Genomic DNA, 21,945 nt, shown 5'->3' on the forward strand with positions numbered 1-21,945 from the left:
ATGGGCTTCCCATGGACAAATAACAAGACCACTTTTTTCAGGTCCTGTTTTACAACTACACCTTGTATATAACACCTTATCAGAGCGACCTCTGGAAGGTTTCCGATGCATTTCTAATGTATGCTTGCTGGTTTTTTCTCTCAACTAAGCTTTCTGGTAACATAAGCCCTTTAGTGTATGGATCAGGTCTCTTTTTATGCTACCTGATACCCTCAGCACTGAAAAACCACTAACAGTAAAGCTGGTCATCGGGAAAAGATTCATGAGAAAGAAGATGTGGACTATTGATTCTACTTAGCCATTCAAGAGGTGCTATGACCTTTCCAAATGCGGTTCTTGCCTTTGTACATGAGCTATAAAAGAATTAGCAAAGGAAGGGAGACAATAAAACATCAGAAATAGGTAACAAAATATATTCAAGACAGGTGTTAACCTATAACTGAAGTCACAGCAGGAGTACAATCACGTAACAGATAGGAATTGTGTAATTTGACATTGTCAGGTCATCCTCAATCTTAAAATTCAGGTTCTGTAATTGTGTCTCTGTTGTAAATAGCCTGTAGTTAAGGAACTATGTGTACAACTCAAAACTGTCTAGCAAACGGACTGTTAGTCAACATAACATTACCATCTCTCTTCAGAAAAAGGCAATGCTTGATGGGACCCAAGAGAGTCGTGTTCTGAGCCTAGCTTTACTCCTCACCAGCTGTCAGATCTTGCCTCATCTCTCCACATCAGTTTTTCATCTCATCCTTAGACTTTCTCACTCTTCGCCCAATCTCTCAGCAAGAAGTCTCAGCACTTGACTGCACATCCAAGAGCTTAGTAAAATTACCCACCAGGCATTAGTAAAAATAGAGTAGTCCTGGCTTAGGCACGTTTAAATAGTTGGTCCCTGGCTCTTCAACGCAGAAATCATCACCTTCTTCTGTATCTGTATAGCAGCTAGAACCATGGTGCCCCAAATTCCTGTGAGGCCTTTAAACAGCAATATAACATTAATTACAATAAATATAACATTAATTACAAGAAACATGTGAGTGTCAATTTTATTTTTATATTCTCAAATGGAAAATACACTTTAAAAATAAATGCATGCACTTTTATCGAATGGTCAGAGCCTGGACAAAGAGATGTGTGTCTGCCTGACAGAGGAAAACTTCTATGACTGAAGGTCTCACACTCCAAGAGAAGAATGGTTTCTGCTGAATGCAGGAGCAGAAACGTGCAAGCCAAAGACTGCTACTAAAAACAATTACCGAGTTCTTTAAAGGCAATGGTTTCTCTTCACAAGTCCAGGCGTAAATTAAAAGCTCTAAAATCTTTTTGACTGAATGTTATTTTCATTATCTTCTGCCCCAAATCCTCAGACTCTAATAAAAGATTCTCCTCACTTTGCAAGTGTATATGAAGGCAAAACTGCTCTTTATCTTCACAATATACAGTAGACAAAAAAAACTCTCTCAGAATGGACTTCAGTTGCAAATAAGTGTTATAAATTATCACTCACATATTAAAATTAATGATAATGAGCCCATCTGGAGTTGCTAATTGGTTCTAGGCATAGTGTTAAGTTTCTCAGATGCAAAAAACAGTTCATTATCAACACTCAGCCAGCAACGTACTTGTCTTTAATGGTAACAACTCTTGAGAAATCCAGCTTCACACGTATAAGAAATCAAATGCAAGAAGTGGTCTCAAAGCCCATGAGAGGAAAATGACAGCTACTCACATTTCACTGAACACCAGACCTGGCAAAAAATCTTCCCTTTCAAACTCTTAACTTCAATGACTCATCACAAAACAACTCAATCAGCAAAGCTCATACATCTGGTAGCAATGTGGTGCTAGCAAACCCTCCTCAGCCAACAGCTTACAGACCCAACTCCTTCCAGCATCAGTCTCACCCATGGGGAAAGAATTCCTTCAATGTAGCCTTATATCAGACCAGGTATTGACAGGACCTTATTTGAGACGAAGGAGGGAGTTCATACCTCATGGAGCTATTGCTTCAACAGACCCTGTTGCACTGATTTACACAGAGTTTATGTTTTCAGAGTTATCCCTGCAAACATAAAGACAAGGAGCATGATTATTCTCATATGCTTCAGTCAAAGTGCAACGCATAGGATCCACTGCGTCTGCAGACCTCTGTGGATGATAACCACCAGTAGAGAGGTAGTAACAAGCAACCAGAAAGTAGTAACATCAAACATTGCTCGGTCATGCTGGCAGGAAACATCTGCCCACTGCCTTCTCCCTTTCTCTCATTTTATACTGAGGTTGAAATATCACTGACATCTCCTATAGCAGTTTCTTTACAGTACAATCACCTCCACACTTTTGCACAGGCAATACAAATTTACCTTCAGCAGAACTAACCGAAAGCCTCTTAGATATCTTATTGGACTGTTGTTCAGACTGGATTGTAATACGCTTTTTCAGATAACATTTCAGAGGAATACAAAGAGATATACATTCATTCAAAAACTACGGCACATAATCACACAGATAGCATGAACACAATGCCTAATTGCTTTTAATGAAAAGTAAATATCTGAAGTTTGACATCACCTTTTTCCTAAAGTCATGTGTTCTACTAAAGTCATACATGGCTCTATCTGGCTTTCCTTTCACAAAAGGAAAGATTATGGTAGAATTTTTTTGGCTGTTACTTTGAATTCCAAAGGTCAGAGGGTCCAGATGCAACTTCAAATTAAAAAAAAACAAAACAAAAAACCCAAAACAAAAACACCACCCACAACTCTACCTACAAATTCATTTTAAGAGTGGTCTTTGAAGAAGTCTGATTAACTAACACAGCTGAAATGTGTTTATCACTCATTCACCCAGGATCCCCAGGCCATTTTACAGATATAAAAGCAGTCCATAACACTGAGTAAAGCTTGGTCTTTAGGACATAACCGTGCTGTAGCTCATCAAACATTAGAATCAGTGTTTTACCTCACTCCTCCTTCTGTCTCACGGGTTGTTCCTGGCCTGACACTGCAGACACACAAGCACTCCTTGCAAGCTGCTAGTTAAATACCACCGCAGCTCTTTATGAGTAGTTGGCTCATGGTCATCTGTCTTCCACGAGAACGGGATGCAAGGGGAAAGTCCATCCTAAATACTGACCTTTAGAAACCACAGAGAGCTGCAGAGCCCAGTGCTGTGCCACCCAAAACTAGCACTGGGTGAGACAGCTTAGACCTGAAAAGCAGAATAGCTGTTTCAGCACAACTGTGAGGGCAGCTGAGCTAATTAGCTGTGACCCACTCATTTGAAACTAACAGTATTTCCACGTAGAGCTGGGGATTTTTTACCATGTACAAACAGCTAGACCGTGAGTCTCAAAGAGTTTTTCAAATATTTTTCTAGTTGAGAGAGAAAGTAGGGAACACTTGTTTAGTTATTCCCATGTCTTAGTCAGGGAGCACAGGTACTGCACATTACTAGGGTCTATCAAAATATCAAAGCAACGTTCACTGTCAAATGCCATTATTGCCATATCTCATGAGCATTATTAAAAGACAAATAAACATATATATGTTCTTCAAGGCACTTATTCACGTCAGCAACATTATGTATAAGTAAACTCTACCAGGCATGTTTACTTGAGAAGTTAGATCTTAAGTATCTCTACAAATATGAAACTCACTTAACTTCCAAGCTGGAGCTGAAAGAATCCAAAGAATGCACTGCTGTATACATTTAATACTAGCATCTTTCCAAGTCTTCTAAATTTTGCATAAAACAATTCAGTCAACTACAACTCAATAAGGCTTCACATTGCTAGGTAACTGTGAATCTGGGATGAGTGGCCTTCTACTCATTTTTTGTTGTTGTTCCTTTTAAATAGAACAGATTATAAAAACTGATGACAGCACCCTCACGAGTCATTGTGCTCCTCACATCATCCCCAAAGCTAACTTTTTCTTTTTAAACAAAATCACTTAGTGAAAATGTGTCACATCTCTATATTCATAGGTTAACAATTCAAAGTTGGTCTAGCTACTAGACCACAATCACAGAGATGAAAATAAGTATGTTTCAATGCGTACAAATAGTCCCATTAGCTTCAGGGGCATTGTTCTGATGCACAAGATCAGACTGCAGTGCAGCTTTAATGAAAAAAAAATCTCAAAAAAAATGGATCTACAGTCCAATTCATAGGAAAATTATTTATTTGTGCATAAGTATCACTAGCTTTGCAGGGAAAGCTGGTAATAAACATTCTGAAGGTCACCAGACATCTCTCATTACAAGAACTTCCTTTTACTTTCTTATAATTTTGCCCTAATCTTAACAATTTCAACTAAAAAGTTTCACAGCATACAGCAACTCAAGATGAGGGGGTTTTTTATTAATAACTGCAGATGAAAAACATTTATCTATTTCAAACACCCGGCTAGAGAAAAAATATTTTGTTTGGAATGCATCCAAAAAATTGGCTACCTTTCTTCTATGAGTTCTAGATGTTGGAGCAGAGACTTGAAATTCTGAAAGCTTTTTATATCCCAAGAAATCTGTTCAAGTCTGGGCCTTTTCAGGGCTGGGAGGACATAGCCTTGTACATGCTCAACAGAAACAGATTTATCATCTCAATTTCCCAATGGTTCCATCTGCACAGGGCATGCTGCTGGGAGGCTGAACAGGAGTTTCCTTGTAGGCATCAGCTCTTCTGAGTTAAGCTCTCTTTCGTGTTCATAGGCCTGTGTCTCTTACACTGACTGACCTCCAGATGGGTCCAACTTGCCCAAGCTGATGCAGAGGGAAAAAGAAGAGTATATTGGGTCAGTGAGGTAAGGGGAAAAGAGGCCCGTAGGCATCTGGCAGGGCACAGGGAAACTGCACAAGCAAACAGATAGAGAGCAGAAAACAGAACAATTTGATGAAGGAGGGTGAAATGAGGATGAGAAGGCAAGGAGGACTCAAGAAGGAAGAAAACTGAGTGCAAACTGGGCACCGCCTGTCTGGGTACCAGCTTTGCAGGAAAGGCCTTGGGGGTCCTGCTGGGGAAAAAACAAGCATGGGAGTACAGACATACTGGCAGCAGAGAGGCCACCACCACCCTGGGCTGTAAGAACAGAGGCAGAGCCAGGAGATCCAGGGAAAGATCCTCCCTTCACTCTGTACTCATTAGAGCGCTTCTGGAATAGTGCATCCAGGTTTTAGACCCCCGGTGCAGGAAAGACATGGACAAGCTGGAGGGAGTTCAGGGAAGCGCCACCGGGATGGTGGGGCTGGAGCACCTGCCTGTGAGGAGAGGCTGGGGGAGCCTGGAGCAGAGAGTGCTTCAGGGGACCGAAAAGCAGCCTCCGTGCTTATGTGGAAGGTATCCAGAAGACGGCAATGGGCTGCCCAGAGATGTTGTGCAGTCTCCCATCTTTGTAGGTTTTCAAGACCAGAGTGGGTAAGTCATGAGCCGCCTGATCTGATCTCAGAGCTGTCCCTGCTGTGAGCAGGAGGCTGGACTGAGGGGTGCCGAGATCCCTTCAGCCTGAGTTACCCTGTGATCCTGCGACCTGGGCATGGCAAGGGCAGCCAGCACGGGACAGAATAACCTCCAGCCATCAGGTCATCCTGCTCCCAGGCCTACCACGAAACCCAGGGCCTCCCGCGCCACCACCCCTGTCCATCAGCCAACGTCCTCCCTTGCTGCCCTACCGCACTCCCCTGCGTCAAACACGCGGCCCAAGCCAGACGCGCTTTTGAGTCACGAAATTCAAACTTCACCAATAGCCTGCGGAGGGTGGGAGGAACAGGAAAATCTCCTTTTGGCTTCTGTGGCTTAAAGACTTTGGCAATTACCCACGTGTCATTAAAGTCATTCAGAACGCAAAGTCGAGCTCTCAGAAAAAGCCGTGAGGACAAAACCACAAACGCTCAACACACCCCAGGAAATCTGTTACTGAAAAAGCACAGGGCAAGGCCCAGCTTGGGAACAGCAGCGTGCGGGAAGGCAGCTAACGACCCTGGTGCCCTACCCTGCCCTTCCAGCAAAAGCTGACCTGCACGGCTGATCTCCTAAATCCATTCACTGCCCATACCAAAGACGGGTAGCGCAGCTCTGGTGATTTAGAGAGCTTTTATCGAAAGGCTGGCGGGGGCGGCTCCTCCTGCTCTGACCAAACGCCTATCAAAGAAACCGGCTTGGCCGCAGTCGAGCAGTGCCCGCGCCTGTCAGCCCGCACCGCCGCCCCGAAGCCGCCCCAAGGGCAGGGCCACCCCGCGGGGCCAGACCCGGCGGCGGGGAAACGCCGGAGCCTCCCGCCCGCCGAGGGGGAAAATGGCACCGGCTCCATCCCCTCGGCTTCCTCTTCTCTGCCGACCCCTCCTCGCCCCCTTCCTCCCCGCCCCGCGACGGCTCTTGACTGACGAGGGGCCCCTCAAGCCGCCGAGCCCCGCGGCGGTGCGGCAGCGGCAGCCCGGCCCCGGCCCCCCGCGGAGCGGCGGCGGGGGGCGATGGCGCGGCGGCCGTTACCTGGAGAGGGAGTCGCCGCTGGGCGGCCGCGCCGCCGCCGCCGCCGCCCGCCCGGCGCCGAGGCTCTCGCAGCTGGAGCTCTCCTCCATGCCGGGCGGCGGGGCGGCCCCGGGGCGGGCAGCTGTCTGTCAGCCGTGCGGCGGGCGCCCGGCGGGGCGGGAGGCGGCCATGTTGGCCCGGCGTGCCGCGCGGGGAGGGCGGGCTGAGGCGGGGCGGCGGGAGGGGGCCGAGCCCGCCGCCGCGGGGCTGCGGGGAAGGAGGGGCGGCGGCGGTGCTGCGCCGGGCTCTTTCTCCTCCGCCCTCGGTCCCGGCAGGCGGGGAGAGGGGCAGGGGCGCCGTGCAGCCCCTTCCCTCGCCGGGCCGGCGGACGCGGCGGAGGGGGCCGGGCCGCGGAGCTCGGGCGCCTGAGGGAGGGGAAGGGCGTCGTGCCCGGCCTCCCCTCGGCGCAGCCCCGCCGCCGTTCCCGCAGGGTGAGCCTGGCCGGGGTCCGCGGGCTCCTCAGCCTCCTCAGCCCGCCCGCCTAGGGAGCGAGAAGGGGGTGGAGAGGGGGGAGCCAGCCGGCGAGTGGAGGTGTCTGTCCGTGCGGGTGGAGAATCGGCCAGGATCTCCCTTCTTGGCCTCTTGAAAACCAAGGGAAAGCGGCAGCTCCCGGGTTCCCTCCCCGGGACACGGTGGTCATTCGTAAGAGCAAGGAAATGGGCTCTCTCAAGGATCCCCCTTGAAGTCACCTTCTTACTTGTGTTGGGCTAGCCTGCTAGAGGCTCTGCCGAGACCCCCTCTTGTGCTGGGATGCGTACCTGTAATAAAAACCGGTTGTGATCCTGAAATTCTTAATTGCCCGTATCTGCTCAAGAATCCCCCTTGAGTTTACCCCTCAACTGGATGGGGCAGGAGCTGTCGAACATGGCAGGTCAAAATCACGGGAGTCCGCAGGGTGCGGGCACCCATCTTCTGTGTGCTCGCAGGGAGGGAAGTTACCTGGCTGGCAGCTCGTCTGCCTATGTGACGATTTGTGCCCGGGAAGCTTTGCAGTCACAGCTCGGTATCAAATGTTCTGCAGGAAGAGCCATGGTATGTTCAGTTCCTTAGAGCAATTCGGTGAGCAGGAGGAAAGCTCTTGGCATTGCTTACGAAGAGGGGGGAATTGCATCTTAAGCCTCCCATAGCCAGTGCGAAGGCATCTTCCAAATGCACAGCTGTTTTGGCAAAATTCCCACGAGGCAAAGAAGCTGAAACGCTGGGGACGTGTTAGTAGGCAGATGGGTTTCCAGTAAGGCCTGCTTGTTGTTAAAGAGAGCACCCGATGTCAGGAGCATCAGTCCAAATGGACCTCCCCGTTTGAAACACTACCTCAAAACAGCATAAACCCTGTATCTTCTAAACATCTGAATGTGGCTGTAAAGTGGTTGCTGAAACATCATCATCCCTCTTTGTGCTCCAAGGAATAAATTAGTTGATGTATCTCTTTCTGTTGTTTCCTGTTTTGTCCCTGTCATCAGAGTGTAACTCCAGTTTAAATCATGCAGAAGCCCATGAACGGGAGCAGGGTGCTGAAGCGGGGTCGCAGCAGCCCCGCCTGAGACTGCACGATGCGGCTATGAAATTGCCTCCGTTGTTCTTTCCTTTAGTGTCTATCGGCTGCTGTTGAGCAAGGTTGATGTGGGATGGTTTTGAAGCTGGTTTAAACTTGAAAACACGGCTTTGTCGAAGCAGGGTTTTTTCCTGTATTTTTTCTTAATCTTCTGAACTAAAAGTTTATAAATTGGCAAGTGAGTTTGTCTAGTGCTGGGGTGGCGGGGGGAGTTCAGCATAGAAAATTGAGTTCGTGGAGGCTTTTCTAACATGAAAACTGTTTTCTGGTTAGAAGGGAGATTTTTGTTTTAAAAAATAAGCTAATTGCTAGTGTTTTATTGCGCTGTTAAAATCCAAACAAAATGCTTTGACATTATTAAAATGAAAAGATTGATAGACCTGTGCTGATTTTGTTCCAGCTGTAAAATTTTTTTAAATGTTGATTCTTTTTTCCCTCTAGTTAGGGGCAATAAGCCTTTCAGAAGTACCATTTACTAATGGAAAATGAGATGCTCTCTCCCCTCCTTTTCTGTTTAGCTTTCCATCCCCACCTATGTCTGGGCGAGCAGACTGTGTCCTTTTGGGAGACAAGCAAACAGGGTCTGCTGTAGCAGCAGTAGTTTTGCATCTTTGGTAAGCAGTCACGCAGCTCCTGGTAGCCTTTTCCCACTGTTGCTCTCCTTTCCGAGCGAGGATGGAGTTCCTGACGGTAGTAACCCTTGGGAGAGGTCAGCGCTGTAGAACTAGCACAGAGCAGTGCGTGTCTCCCTTTCAAATCTTATCAAATAGCCTTGTGGGGAGGTGGTATTACCTCTATTCCCTCTGCTAAGCTTAGTTTGATAGAGGTGCAGTTGTTTAAAAAAAGTCAAGTAGGAATAAAAACAATATATAAACCTTCTTTGCTATGTGAAAGTATTAGAGTGCCTTCCTTTCTTCCTAATTTGCTATTGATGTGGCATCTCTAAGTAAGTAGTTTATTGATGAAGTGCTCTATTTGCTTTTCACTGCCCTGTTTTGTTCTTGGCCTTATCCCCAGGGCCTGTGAAATCCTTTAGAAATTCCCACTGGTGCTTTGTAAATGAGAACAAAGCTAATCACCTCCTGGATCTCTCCTGCTGCTGAAAGAAACTAGCAGTCTGCTCAGTGAGTCTTTCTGCTCGACAATACCACACTTTCAAAGTCAGTCAGAATTTTCTCTCTGTGAAGTGAGTTACCTCAGGGCTCTTACAAGTGATGGAGAATTAAATAAAGGCCCTGACGTAACCAAAACCAATTAAGGACAATTCACAAGACTGTTTTATAACTGATGCAAAGTAAGTATAGTTCAGCCTGTTAACCTACTTTTGCTTGCCACATTCCTTACCATTATCTTACAAGTATCATCATTTGTTTTTTTTTTATGAGGGAATGTTAGGCCATTCTGTGATTTGAACACAGGAAACAGTAAAAGAAAATTAACATGATGGATAAGTAATAACATTCTCTGTGTTCAACTTTAATGCCATGCGGCTGAGGTAAATGATATCCCAAAAGAGAGAAAGACAAGGAACTTTCTTGAATCAAGGGTGTGAAAGATACTTCCAAGTAAAGGACAAGCAGACATTCTCCAATACTTTCTGAAATTGTATGTGGTTGTAACTTTTCTTTATAGCACATAAGAAGTGTAAAATACATAGCCTGGCTTTCTTAGGTGTTTAGAGGCTGTCAAAGCTGTGGTGAATAAAGCACAAAGATGTATGTACATGTACCGTGTAAAACATGATTAAGTGAGGGGAAGTAAAACTTTTGCCCCAGTCCTTCAGTGTGAAAGGGAGATAGTGTTTGTGTCCATTGTATTTAAACTACGTGTCGGTTGAGTAAGCGGCTTTCTAGCTCTGTGTGTATGTGTAGTCTATACATCTGGTATATGATAGATGAATGTGCCAGATGTTACAAATCCAGATGTTCTTACCCCTGGAACCTCCCAGCTTTGCTGCTGCACAGCCGAACACAGGCCTGTCATGTCTCGCACTGTGAGCACAGTGCTCCCCAAAACTAGGGACAGTCACATGTCCCAGGCATCCCGACACAACCTGCTCATAGGGGTCTTGTGGGGATGTTTGGTCATGGTCTGTGGCTCCTTGACTAAATGTACCTGGAGCATCAGGTGCCAGAGCAGAGGAGGAATCATGCCTCTACAGTGGTCAAAGGGTGGTCCACGAAGCAGGACCATGTGCTCAAATGATTCTCTCTAAGAAAGCACACTTCCCTGCTGCAGTCTTTGTCATAACCTGCCCTTACACGGTACAGCTCATCAGACATTCCCCTCCCTCCCCCTCTTCCCCATCACACAACCCAACACGGTTATTTGAAAGGCCTATAAATAACAAGGGAGTGAGAGCCCTAATCCCTTCTGAAAATGGTCACCCTGTCCCCTTCACTCCAGCCCCAACATTAAAATCATATTCATCCTAAAACTAGCTCTCCTTGCTATGGCTCTATGGATCTCCCGTATTTCCCCTGCCATACTCATGCATTCTTGTGCCCCGTTAGCCAGCGCATTAAATAATTCATGGCAATGGCAGCTTCACACACTGTGCCTTCCTCTCTAGTAGTCCACATCAGTGAGTCCAACAAATTTGCAGCATGACTCAGTCCCATAATTGTTCTGAAAACCACACAGCCAGAGACACCCTCGTCTCCCCCTTTGATTCACTAAAATGGTTCTCAGATTTATTACATTTTCTTGTCTCCTTGATGTACAGCTCAAGGGCAGTGGGCAGCCGATAAAAGATTCTCAGCGCCTTGGGAAGGGCGGATTGTCACTGGCGAGATCCCACTGTGATGTATGATCATCAAATCACACTAGAGGTGGCATGTGTTCCTTTTGTCAAGCTCCATCAGCTGATAAAGTATGAGGTCAGAAACAGCGAGAGCTTTGGCACACACAGAGAGGCTGATGAAGAACAACGTGCTGTGGCTGTGATTCGGAGCTAGAGCTGCTTGTGGTTGCAGGAACATCTGTTACAAGATGGTCATGGGGCACATGCATGGATTTGGTCTTGCAGATGCATGATGCCTGTACCATCGAAACTGGAAACTAGTCAAAACCAAAAGAGGGACTTACAGCTACATTTAAATTGTCACCGTGTCTCCAAGATTACTGTGCTTGAGGTTAACCTCATCAGAGTGGTCACCTTAGCTCACCCATGATGTGGTTCTTTGCTGGCTGTGATGGCACCCTGACAGTGCTTTTGCCTTGCACCCCCCACGTGTCTGATAGAAGCAGAAGCTAACGATCAATGGGCCTCTGGCGCTTTTTTTTGTCACTTGATCATTTCAGGTTTTTATGCAGTCACACACATATTATCATGCACATATGCAAGGTGTTACAGATGTGGAGCTCTGGACTCAACCTGGACCTAATCCTGCACGCTATAGCTTGCTACCTGTTTATAGAGCACTTCTGATGGGCAGAATATTTATTCTGCTTGCTGCTCTGCCTGTGTAGTGCTTCCTTGCCCTCACTTCCACCGCCAGCTCATGGCTGCTCACAGAGCAGTGAGGCGTTAAATATAAGACAGGCTAATGAGTACGTCAGGATCCATCCCAACGTGTGCTCGGTGTGTACAGACCACTGCCTGGAGTCAGGCATTTCACCCAACTTAATTGCCTTATGCTTTTAATTTTTAATGGCCCCTGCAGATACTGATTTATTGCAATGTACTGTAGCATGCGTTTGCTCATAGCTAAGCAATGATACCAGTGCAGTCCAAGGCTGACAAGGTAAGTACTTTATTGCTGGAGCAGACTGTGAACTCTGAAGGTGCAGGCACCCTGTTCTGGAGAGCGCGGCTGCCTCACCTGCTGTGTGCTGCATTCCTCGGGCTCCAGGGACAGGACTTCCATTACGTGCCGCAAAACATATCGTAGTTTTAGAAGATCAATTTTTAGTGTCCCTTCAAACAAAGTAGTATAGTATCTTTCCTTCTGAAGGACTAAATACATCACAGCAGCTGTCTGGCTGTCTACAGGTTTGGACTGCAACACTTCAGCAGCTCCTTGCCATCTGTGTAATGATCTCCAATCTGGCAAACATGAAGTAAGAATTATTCACAGGAGTTAAATTTGAAAGTTCTGGCACTTGTTAAACCACCACTGCTGGAAATAAATGTATTTCCAGAACTTGTAGGGTGATCAGGCAGGAAGGAAGGACATTGGGGCAAGAGTTGGTTTTGATATTGTCAGCTGTTAGGAGGGTGATTTTCTGAGGTCTCAGCATTTGCACTGAGCAGTCTAATTAAGGTGGGGATAGGTGTTCATATGCAGAGTAAGAGTCTCTGTACCTCTTGGATCTCAAAACTTTATTTTACAGTCCTGATTTATACACCAATTTTCAAGCAAACAGTCATTTTAAATACAGGTAATTTTATGTCTACATTGTCTGAAATAGTACTGTCTTTATATTGTGTATGTACACACAGACATCTCAAAGTGAGATCTTAATCTACAGCTGGTGTATTTAATAGCTACAATTAGGGAAATGGTTGAGAATACTTGATTTTATCTCATTTATGCTTCTTTTCCTATTAAGAAAGATGTGCATTTGTGGTAGTGTTTTAATAAAACACAATAAAATGATGATGGTAAGAGCTGGAGATGATATTAAAAATGAGAAGGACACATCAAGAATATAAAATACAGCAGGAGTTAATTCCTTTTGGTTTCCCTTTTGTTTACCTCGATGGCTCAAATTTCCACGTGGAAGGCTCATACAGTTGTCTGACTTTCTTTTAGAAGCAATATGGTGTTCAGCTCTAGTGATGAAAGGGCAGGGGAGTGGCAGGCTTAACAGTGAGTGCAATAAAAATGAAGTATTTGAGAGGCACTTGATTATCTGCTCTGTGTAAGTAACCTATCTGCAGTGGGTGAGCTGTGGAAAACATTCAGGAAGCTACTGAAGACACATTAAGCCCCTGGATCCAATGAGGGAGGAAGCTTCCTGCCATTTCCAATGGTACTATAATTTGGAGATGGCAGATCACAGGGTTGTTAATAATGCTGAATAGGAGGCACAAGGAGCAAATTTAAGTGCTGGAGCCTTGATTAATCACACTACTTAATTGCTAGCTTACCATCTGAGGCGTGGAGACTGCTTCAATCTGCTGCCTTCAAGACACTCACATTGCCTTTTCAGATTTACAAACGATCTTCAGGATGGAGCTTGCCCCAGTGATGGCTCTCAAAAGGTAGTGTGGGATGGGACTGTGCCAGGTTGGTCCCTCAGCACCCTACGCAGCCTCTGGCACAGTGACAGCAAGCTGTGCTTTCTCAAACAGCCCAGTGCTCTCCTGCTGCACCTCCAGATGTGCAAAGCATACTTGTCCTTTGCTGCCATGAAAATACCTGCCTGGTGGGTCTCCCTTTGTAGCAGATGTGCTGATTTGAAATAGCCTCCAAAAAACAAATAACATTTTAGTGCCGTATTGGGGCCAGAGGAGAACCAGGCTCAATATAGCATGGATGTGGCCAGACTGCTCCAGAACTGGTTCTAGTGTGAGCAGAAGCCAATTTGCTCCACCTAGCTTCATGGCCAGCATCTCTCCCTGACCGCTTTTTATTTAGCAGTGTGGACCTACCCAGGGAGTTGTTTCTCATTGCCTACTAGGCCATTACACATCCAGTATGGGGACGCTGGTCAGTGCTTCTAGGAGCACCAGACAGCTGGAAAGAGGAGTGCGTGCTTCTCCCAACAGGGTGGCAGTGAGTGGCTGGTCAGAGAAGTGCACAACTGCAGGAGTACACAGTGTCCTACAAGTGGTCTCAGACTCTAAAATTTTGGCATGAACTAACTGAAAGGACTGGTTGCTGTTTCTGTTCTCACAGACACGAGCACCACTTCCCTGCTCTTGAAGCTAGCGGTCTTGAGCTTTGACCATGGAAGTAGCAGCCAGCATGTGCCTATCCTGCCACTTGTTTTGTAGTCAAATCTCTGTTGCATTCAACAAATGAATGCGTGAAAGAAATATTTAGGCTGCGATGCCATGTGTACCAAAGTTAGGAAATGCCTGGTTTAAATTTCCCCATATGAGAAAATGGAGTCCCTCTGGAGTCCTCAGCACAAGAAGGACATGGACCTGTTGGAGCGGGTGCAGAGGAGGGCCACAAAAACGATCAGAGGGATAGAACAGCTCTCCTATGGGAAAAGGCTGAGACAGTTGGGGTTGTTCAGCCTGGAGAAGAGAAGGCTCTGGGGAGACCTTATTGCAGCCTTCCAGTACCTAATGGGGTCTTAGAAGAAAGATGGGGACAGACTTTTTAGTAGAGCCTGTTGCAATAGAAGAGGTAATGGTTTAAAATGAAAAGAGGGTAGATTTAGACTAGATATAAGGACGAAATTTTTTACGATGAGGGTGGTGAAACACTGGCACAGGTTGCCCAGAGAGGTGGTAGATGCCCCATCCCTGGAAACATTCAAGGTCAGGCTGGACAGGGCTCTGAGCAACCTGACCTAGTTGAAGATGTCCCTGCTCATTGCAGGGGGGCTGGACTAGATGACCTTTAAAGGTCCCTTCCAACCCAAACTATTCTATGATTCTATGATATAACCTGAATGGATCCCATTCGGACATCCCATCTATGTGCTGGATGCAGTGAAGGTTCAGGACAAAAAGCCTGATGGGACTGTGTAATTAAAAATCAGTTTAATGTCTGCACATAAGTGTGGCTGAATTCAAGTTTCACAAGCCACTCCAAATATGCCATTTCTGGCCATATTCCAGCATTTGGATGTCAACTGCTTCTACCCCACATAGCAAGACTCTGATGTAGTGCTGATACATAAACTCCTGCAATTTGTGAAGGCCAAAACTAAGCATTAATTATCTTATGTGAGTGTAATAAGTCACCTTACTATCATCTGCAGTCAGTGACCCCTGAGCCTTCAGTACTGTAACTCAGAGACTGTGATGGTCCTGATACCCTCATTCCTCTGTGCATGTCTGTGTGGTTTGGGACTGGGATGGTTGAAAAGGATTGCTGTCTCTTGTGTTTGGCTCAAAAGAAAAGGAGGAGAAGTACAATCCAGTATCCTCTTTCTTGCCCTTGAAAGGCAAGGGCCTCATGTCCCTGCAGTTTGTTTGAGCGATTGAGAGGGACATACACTACTGGTGGGGATTTTGTGAAGGAAGATGAGAGCCCTCATTTCTCAGCTGGGGAATTCCTGCCCCTGACAAGGAAGGGGCAGGATGAGAACTAAGTTTTAGTGCTGGATCTGTTGGCACTACTGCAGAGGGAAAAGAAAGAAGCCTAAGGCAACCTTTCTTTTTTTTTTTCCTGCCTGGGGGTGGCACCCCTCTGTCCATCACGGGGCCCCAGAGTGGTGTGATGGCACTGTGACATGAAGCACAGTCCTCCACCGTCTCCCAGCTGCAGCTGCTCTGGCAGCTCAGCAGTGTCTCCAGGCAATATCTGCTGCTGTTCTGCCAACAGGTTCAGCCCATCCTCAGCATGCTGATAGACGAGCTGGGGTGGTTCGTGAGCGGAGACAGGTTGGAGGCTGATGCTTTGGCTGGGACACGTTTGCTTTGGCCAACGCTGCTACAAAAGCAGCTGCAGAGAGCAGAGGTGCTTGTGGGGTTGGCAGTGCCTGAAGGCAGCGGGAATTCAGAATGAGCCCTGGCTTGAGCCATCAGTGTGTGCCTCACAGCTCCCTCAGATGCTTCAGTCATGCTGGAGTGTTGCCAAAATACTTTCCAGCCTAAGGAAACTGAGAAGTGAAATAACAGAGGTTTAACATTAAATGTCTCAACCAAACAAGAGTGGAATTTCCCAGGGCAAAGATACTTCTTTACCCCAAGGGCATTCCCCTGTGCCGAGCACGAATACCTGCTTCCAAAAAATGGAGGTGTGATCCCTTACCAGAGAAGGGTCACAAAAATCCTTTGTAAAGGCAAGGGTTAAGTAACATTAATGTAGGATGGACCAGTGTCCCCAGTAAGAGATATTAATTCACTTTTAGAAAGGAAAAGAAGGAAAGGAGAGAAATGTCCTTGTTCTGCTCAAACATTTCTTCATGGACAAGATTTAAAGCCTTTGGCTGTATGAATACATTGCTCAATAACCTGAATATCTGTTAGCTCAGTGCCCCTTGTAAAAATGCTTGGATAATATTATACAGAGCACATTTCCACTCTGATTAAACCTAACACAAAACCGAACGCATTTTGAATTTATACTACGGCGACAATGAAGATGAACAAAGTTATTTTCTTCACTGTGGGGCCTGTGAAGTCACAAGTAATGCAGCTGTGGTAGATGATGGGCAGCTTAGGAAATCAGGGCTGTGTTTGCTCAGAATGAGTATTTGCTGTTACAAAGAATTTTCCTTTATTCTCTAAGGATGATATCAATTGCTACTAGTGCAAATTATCTGTTTCAGTGATAACATCTTTCAGAGAGAGAGGCTGGAGCAGGAGAGGGGAAAGATATAATGAGCAAGGTTTTCACCTTTGGTCTGCCCCTCCTATAATGAATAAAAGAAGAAGAGCAGTGAAGAAGAATCCATAAAAGCCCCACATGCAGCTGGAAGAGATGTTCCCTCATGCAGAAAACAGCCATCGGTCTGCCTTCTAAAGATGCTTTCAGAAGCACTGGACCTGCTATTTTGAGAAGATGATGCTGGAGACAGAAAGGCCCAGAGCAAGAGCACAGCCACAGCGCAGAGCAGAGTGGCTGCCCCAGGCAGAGCTCTGGTGTCCGGAGGGCAGTTGCTGTGGGGTGTGTGCCACAACTTAGCCAATGTCCCCAAAGTCATCTACGCTACGCAGAATAGCTCGGGATCAGGAACATGCCAAGGTATCTTAAGACCACTTTAGCCCTATTCCTGGAGCTGCAAGTTTCTCAGTTCAGTAAAAACCTGCAAGTTTCTCAGTTCAGTAAAAACCTGATTTAATGTCATATAACCTCTCTGAGAAAGATGTCTCTTCCTTTAGAGACTCTCCATTCCTCCCGTTGCAAGCTAAGGCACTGAATTTCCTTCAATCCTTAAATAAGCCTTCCCCCCAGAAAGCACCCACTGACCTGAGAATCTCGCCAAGAGTGTTTCTGTCTCAGATCTGCTTTTTCCTAAAAGGTTATAACAGTCCCTATTTGGGAACTTAAGAGCTCTGATTCTAGGTACAAGGCAGATTTAACAGCAGCAGCCGGACTGGAGACCACCCGTGGCTGCCCAAGAGAACTGCTCCTCGGAGAGGCCATGGGAAGCATCGCTCTGCTACTGGCCAGTTAACCCACAGCCCAGCATCGTGGGATAAATTGAAACCACCAGCCAGGATGCTTGCCTTCTGTTTCCCAGAGAGGAATTTTGAGCTGGCTTTTTTGTCCATGCTGGGGATTGTTCACTGGTATTTTAAATTGTGAACTTTATATCACTGTTTTATACTGTAGAATAGCATGTTCTTCACCCATCTGATAAGAATTGTCCAGCGTCTTTGCGTATAAATCTGTTAGGTCATGCCTGCATTTTCCAGCTATTGTTTTAGGAGTCCCCTTCCGGTATTTAAAAAGGGGAAATATCTTCTTTAGTATCGTCTTCCAGCTTTGAAGCTGTGCTGAACAACAAAGACAGACAAACATTTAATTCTCCCCTAATCCTTTAAATATCCTTACAAGCACATGGCGTTCACACACTGTTAAGCCCATCTCCTGTAGCAGCTGTACGTCTTCTTTTAACTCTGCCTTTAAAGCCTGCAGCTTCAACTGGGGTGGAACAGGAGCCCACGATACTTCATCCCGTGGTGGCTGTCTTTCTGGGTGGTATGGAGAGGGATGGTTTTCCATAATAAAGCGATCATCTGGATTGAATTGCCGATATCTAATCCTCACACAAGCTACTCCTGTTTGGTTTTGTGAAGTGAACAAAGACGTCAACTTAGACGTGCTCCGGGCTGGATTCGGGTATCTCTGGGACCTTCTGATCATTCCAGCGATTAGCCAGCCTGCCTTGGTAACTTTAACACAAAAGGGCAAGCATAGAATCAAAACCTTTTTCTTCAGGAAAGGGGGCTTAAATGGAAGATTTCCTTAACTTCACCCCCCAGGAAAAAGACTGAAGGGGCAGGCAAGACAGTTGGGACAAACCCAACTCTCTCAAGGTTCCTGCTGTGTTTTTATGGCATGGGAGCGGAGTGGGATTCGAGTAGCTGCATTACAGGATGGGGGGTGGGGAGGTGGTGAGCTGATGTTCATATGAATTGGTGAGTATTCATTGATTTAAGCCCTGCAAAACTCTTTACTGATTTTTTTTCTTTTCTTCCTCAACATGAAAACTTTCTGCTTGTTTTCCATAGTTTTTCTGTCTTTCTGTGAGGACCCACAAAGACATTTAGTCCATTCCCCTGGCTGAAAGCAGATAAACTGTACTGGTATCATTTCTGACAGCTGCCTAACCATAGGGGTTAGAACCTGTCTGAGGACCTTCAGACCCCATACCCTCCTCAGACAGTCCATCCTCGTATTAGCCTTCCTTTTAAAAACTTCCACCTGGCATCTATCCTGAACCTGTTATTTCTTGGCCTGTACAAATCAATATGGAAATACATAATCTTTTCCCCTGGCAGCAATGATTTATCCGTTCAAAGACTCTTTATCCTATCCCCACTCAAACCTCCTGTTCTTTAGGCTAAACAATTTCAGTTCTTTCCTATATATTTTCTAGACTTCTAATCATTTGCATTGCTTATTTCTGCCTGGAGTACACCATATGACCAAGGTGCCCCTATTCTGCAGGCAACAGTGGAGCTAAAATCTGAGGGCCAGACATAAGCATTTTGATCAGCGTGGGCATGGGAGCCAGACTTTGGGCTCCTTTTCGAAAGTCTTGCCTTTTATCAAAGGCCGTAAAAGCCTGGTGTAAGCATTCTCTGATGAAAGCTTAGATAGTTTAATATAAAGTAGCATTTCTGGAGCTAATCTGCCATCCAAATGCAGTGTTACACTGTGTTGGGGTGTTGGTGGCCATTGGGAGGTTTTTCTTTATTGCACGCTCTCGCTTGCTGAAAGCTAAAACTGATCTAATAGCAGGAGGCTTTGGAGGCACAGCAAAGTGTATAAAAAGGACACTATTTAATTTTTTTTTTTTTTTAAGAAAAAATGAAAAAGGAAACCAAAATAGGCCACTGCTGAGGCTTAAAAACACAGATGTAACAAAAGAATATTTCTGGGGTTTTGTGCTATTTTGTGCACTTGAGTCACTTGCAAAAAACCTATATTCAATGTTGAGAGAGTAATGAAATGTTCTTCACGGTGGGGTTTTTTCTGTTTTTTAATGATTTACTTCTTTAAAAGGCACTATCTTGTCAGCATTTGAAAGCTTCTCTTTGCAATCCTTTAAAATACTCCAGACATTTTCTATGAGAACGTTTTAAACTCCCCAGCATAAACAGATGGTCTGTTGGTATTTGTATGTAAGAAGCCAGCAGATTATATTGTAAAACAGACTAGACTAAGTCTTTGGGGTTGGAGGGAAAGTTAATGAATAAGATTAGCATGCAATGGCTTTACTATAATAAGATCCACACAATTAATCAAGACCATTGTGGAACATTATAATATAAAGATGCAATGTAAATATGAGGAAACTCCTTTGATTAGTGGATTTGTTTCTTAAATGAAGGGAAGGGTTGGCTTTGAGGGAGTGTTATGCATGAAATCCTGATTTTAGCTGTACTAATACAGTTAACCTGTTGCTCACATGTGAATGGGGATACCATGTAGCCCTGCAGCTTTGATCAGCCTTTTGGGAACACACATAGAGTTCCTGCCTCTGCTGTAGACATCCTGTGAGGCTGGTTGTCCAAGAGAGCAAGGCTAACATGTTCATACTAAGAATACCACAGGAGAGGGTACAACAGGTTTCTTTATACCAGTTTCAATTTGGTGTAGAGTTCAGTTACTCATAGAGTTACTACGAATAACATTATGCCAGCTAGAAGTCTTGCTGAAGGACAAGTAACATGGAAAAAAAGCACAATCCTTAAGAGAAGAAGGAACTCAAAAAAGGAATAAATCATCATTGGCAAAGTTGTCATGCAGGTTCACAAAGGGTTATTTTGGCCAGTGCATACATTTTTAGATATTCCTCAGTATTTACCTTAAAGACACTGGTAAGTTTGAGGAATCAAATAATACAGCACGTGCTTTCTGACACATTTCTCTCTTTAAAAACTACATTTTTGGAAAATTTATCGAATTCCTGCTAAAATAAATTTGAAGAGACACAGCCAACTTGCTGAGACCTCAGATATGCCTTTTCTAGAGAAAGTTAGATGTCTTTCACTGATGGAAATTACATTCATATATGAATTATACTCATATATTAAGCTGACTGGCATGTATGCCCGGTTGTCCATGAAATCAGTTTGCGGAACTAACCCTATGGGAGCTTTCCAAATCAGATCCTCAAATAATAACAAAATAATTTGTAATAAAGATTTCTCAGTCAGCTGGTACCCTGGAGCTAGTGCTCTTCAGGCACTAATTTAATTTTTTTAAATTTTTTTTGGCCTCTAGAGTTGAACTTCCCTGTTGTACTTGGAGACCAGGTCAGCACAAAAGGCAATTTGAATACATTCCCTGGTTTTGTTTTCACCATGTCACTCCAACATAATGGTGCTAAGGGCAAACTCTGCCCTTACATAGAATCATAGAATCATAGAATGGTTTGGGTTGGAAGGGGCCTTAAAGATCATGTAGTTCCAACCCCCCCGCCATGGGCAGGGACACCTTCCGCTAGACCAGGTTGCTCAAAGCCCCATCCAACCTGGCCTTGAACACTGCCAGGGATGGGGCAGCCACAGCCTCTCTGGGCAACCTGTTCCGGTTCCAGTTCTGGGTTCCAGTTCTGTTCCACTGTCTCACCATGATGGACATCATCATGTGATTGATGTTCATTGACCTTCACAATGACTAGGAACCTTTCCTTTCATGTCAAATCGATGTTGAGGGATAGATTTTGCTATCAGATCTGTTAACTTGAACATGAGCTGCACGGATGCACCTACACTCAGCATTTCACCCAGATGCTTAACAGCACCTCAGGATTTTCCCGATGATCCTGGGCACGAAGGATGAAACAGAGCAACTGTGTCCTGTAGAACAAGGCAGACCAGTCAGCCAGAGTGAAAACATCACAGGCAGTCCTCCAAAAAACGTAGATAGAGCATCTTTGTTGTCTCAAGCCGTGCAGAGGAGTGCACGACATGTCTGGGGAGAGCGAGCTGCACACCAGGCACATGCCAGCGCGGCCAGTGGGGCTTTAACCATGCTGCTCCAGGAGATGTGGACTGGCTCTGCCATTGCACGTCCTGAGGATGACTAAGCAGCTCATCTAGCCTTGATACCCAGGCAGCCGCAACACAAACATCAACACATGTTCACCAGCAACTGCGGGCACTTGCTGGGTGCTTGCTCTTCAGCACAGAAGAGGCTGAATCATTACAGAAAAACCAATCATTTAAGCTTCAACTCTTTTATAGTAGTTTCTTATAATGAAAATGCAAGTTTGGCAAATGCTAGTTTGGGGTTGGGTTGTTTTAAAACCTAGATTTTTAAGTCTTAAACAGGCTGCTTTTATCAGCTTGCCTGTTCTGTAGCACATAGATTGGGATTTCATCCTGCCAGTCCTCCAGTAAGACAGTAAATTGTGGCTGAACTAGTTTGTAACAATTTTGTGAACTAGAAGAAAAAAATGAAATACATTTTATATTTTATTTAAATGAATACTTGCTATATGATTTGGGACCCTATTAAAGGGGCTCTGTCAAAGTAGTCTGCATGACCCAGAATGCCTCATTTAAAAATTAGGTGATGTAAGCTTTTACCATGGTCTAAGCTTTTACTGCAGCAGG

At 45.3% G+C, this 21,945-nt stretch overlaps 1 protein-coding gene across 2 annotated transcripts in view; it reads right to left on the reverse strand.

Annotated features, from left to right (window-relative positions):
* MTMR2 (myotubularin related protein 2) overlaps window positions 1–6,672 on the reverse strand; it is a 67,000-nt gene extending 60,328 nt beyond the window's left edge. For both annotated transcript variants that reach the window (XM_052813024.1, XM_052813022.1), the window contains exon 1: window positions 6,488–6,672. Coding sequence is in view for 1 of the 2 variants with exons in the window: in XM_052813022.1 (XP_052668982.1) it covers window positions 6,488–6,576 (89 nt within the window). In the remaining variant the exon portion in view is untranslated. The remainder of the gene's footprint in view (window positions 1–6,487) is intronic.
* Window positions 6,673–21,945: the final 15,273 nt, after the last annotated feature.

Source organism: Harpia harpyja, chromosome 17 (assembly GCF_026419915.1).
Source record: "Harpia harpyja isolate bHarHar1 chromosome 17, bHarHar1 primary haplotype, whole genome shotgun sequence".
Lineage (NCBI taxonomy): Eukaryota > Metazoa > Chordata > Aves > Accipitriformes > Accipitridae > Harpia > Harpia harpyja.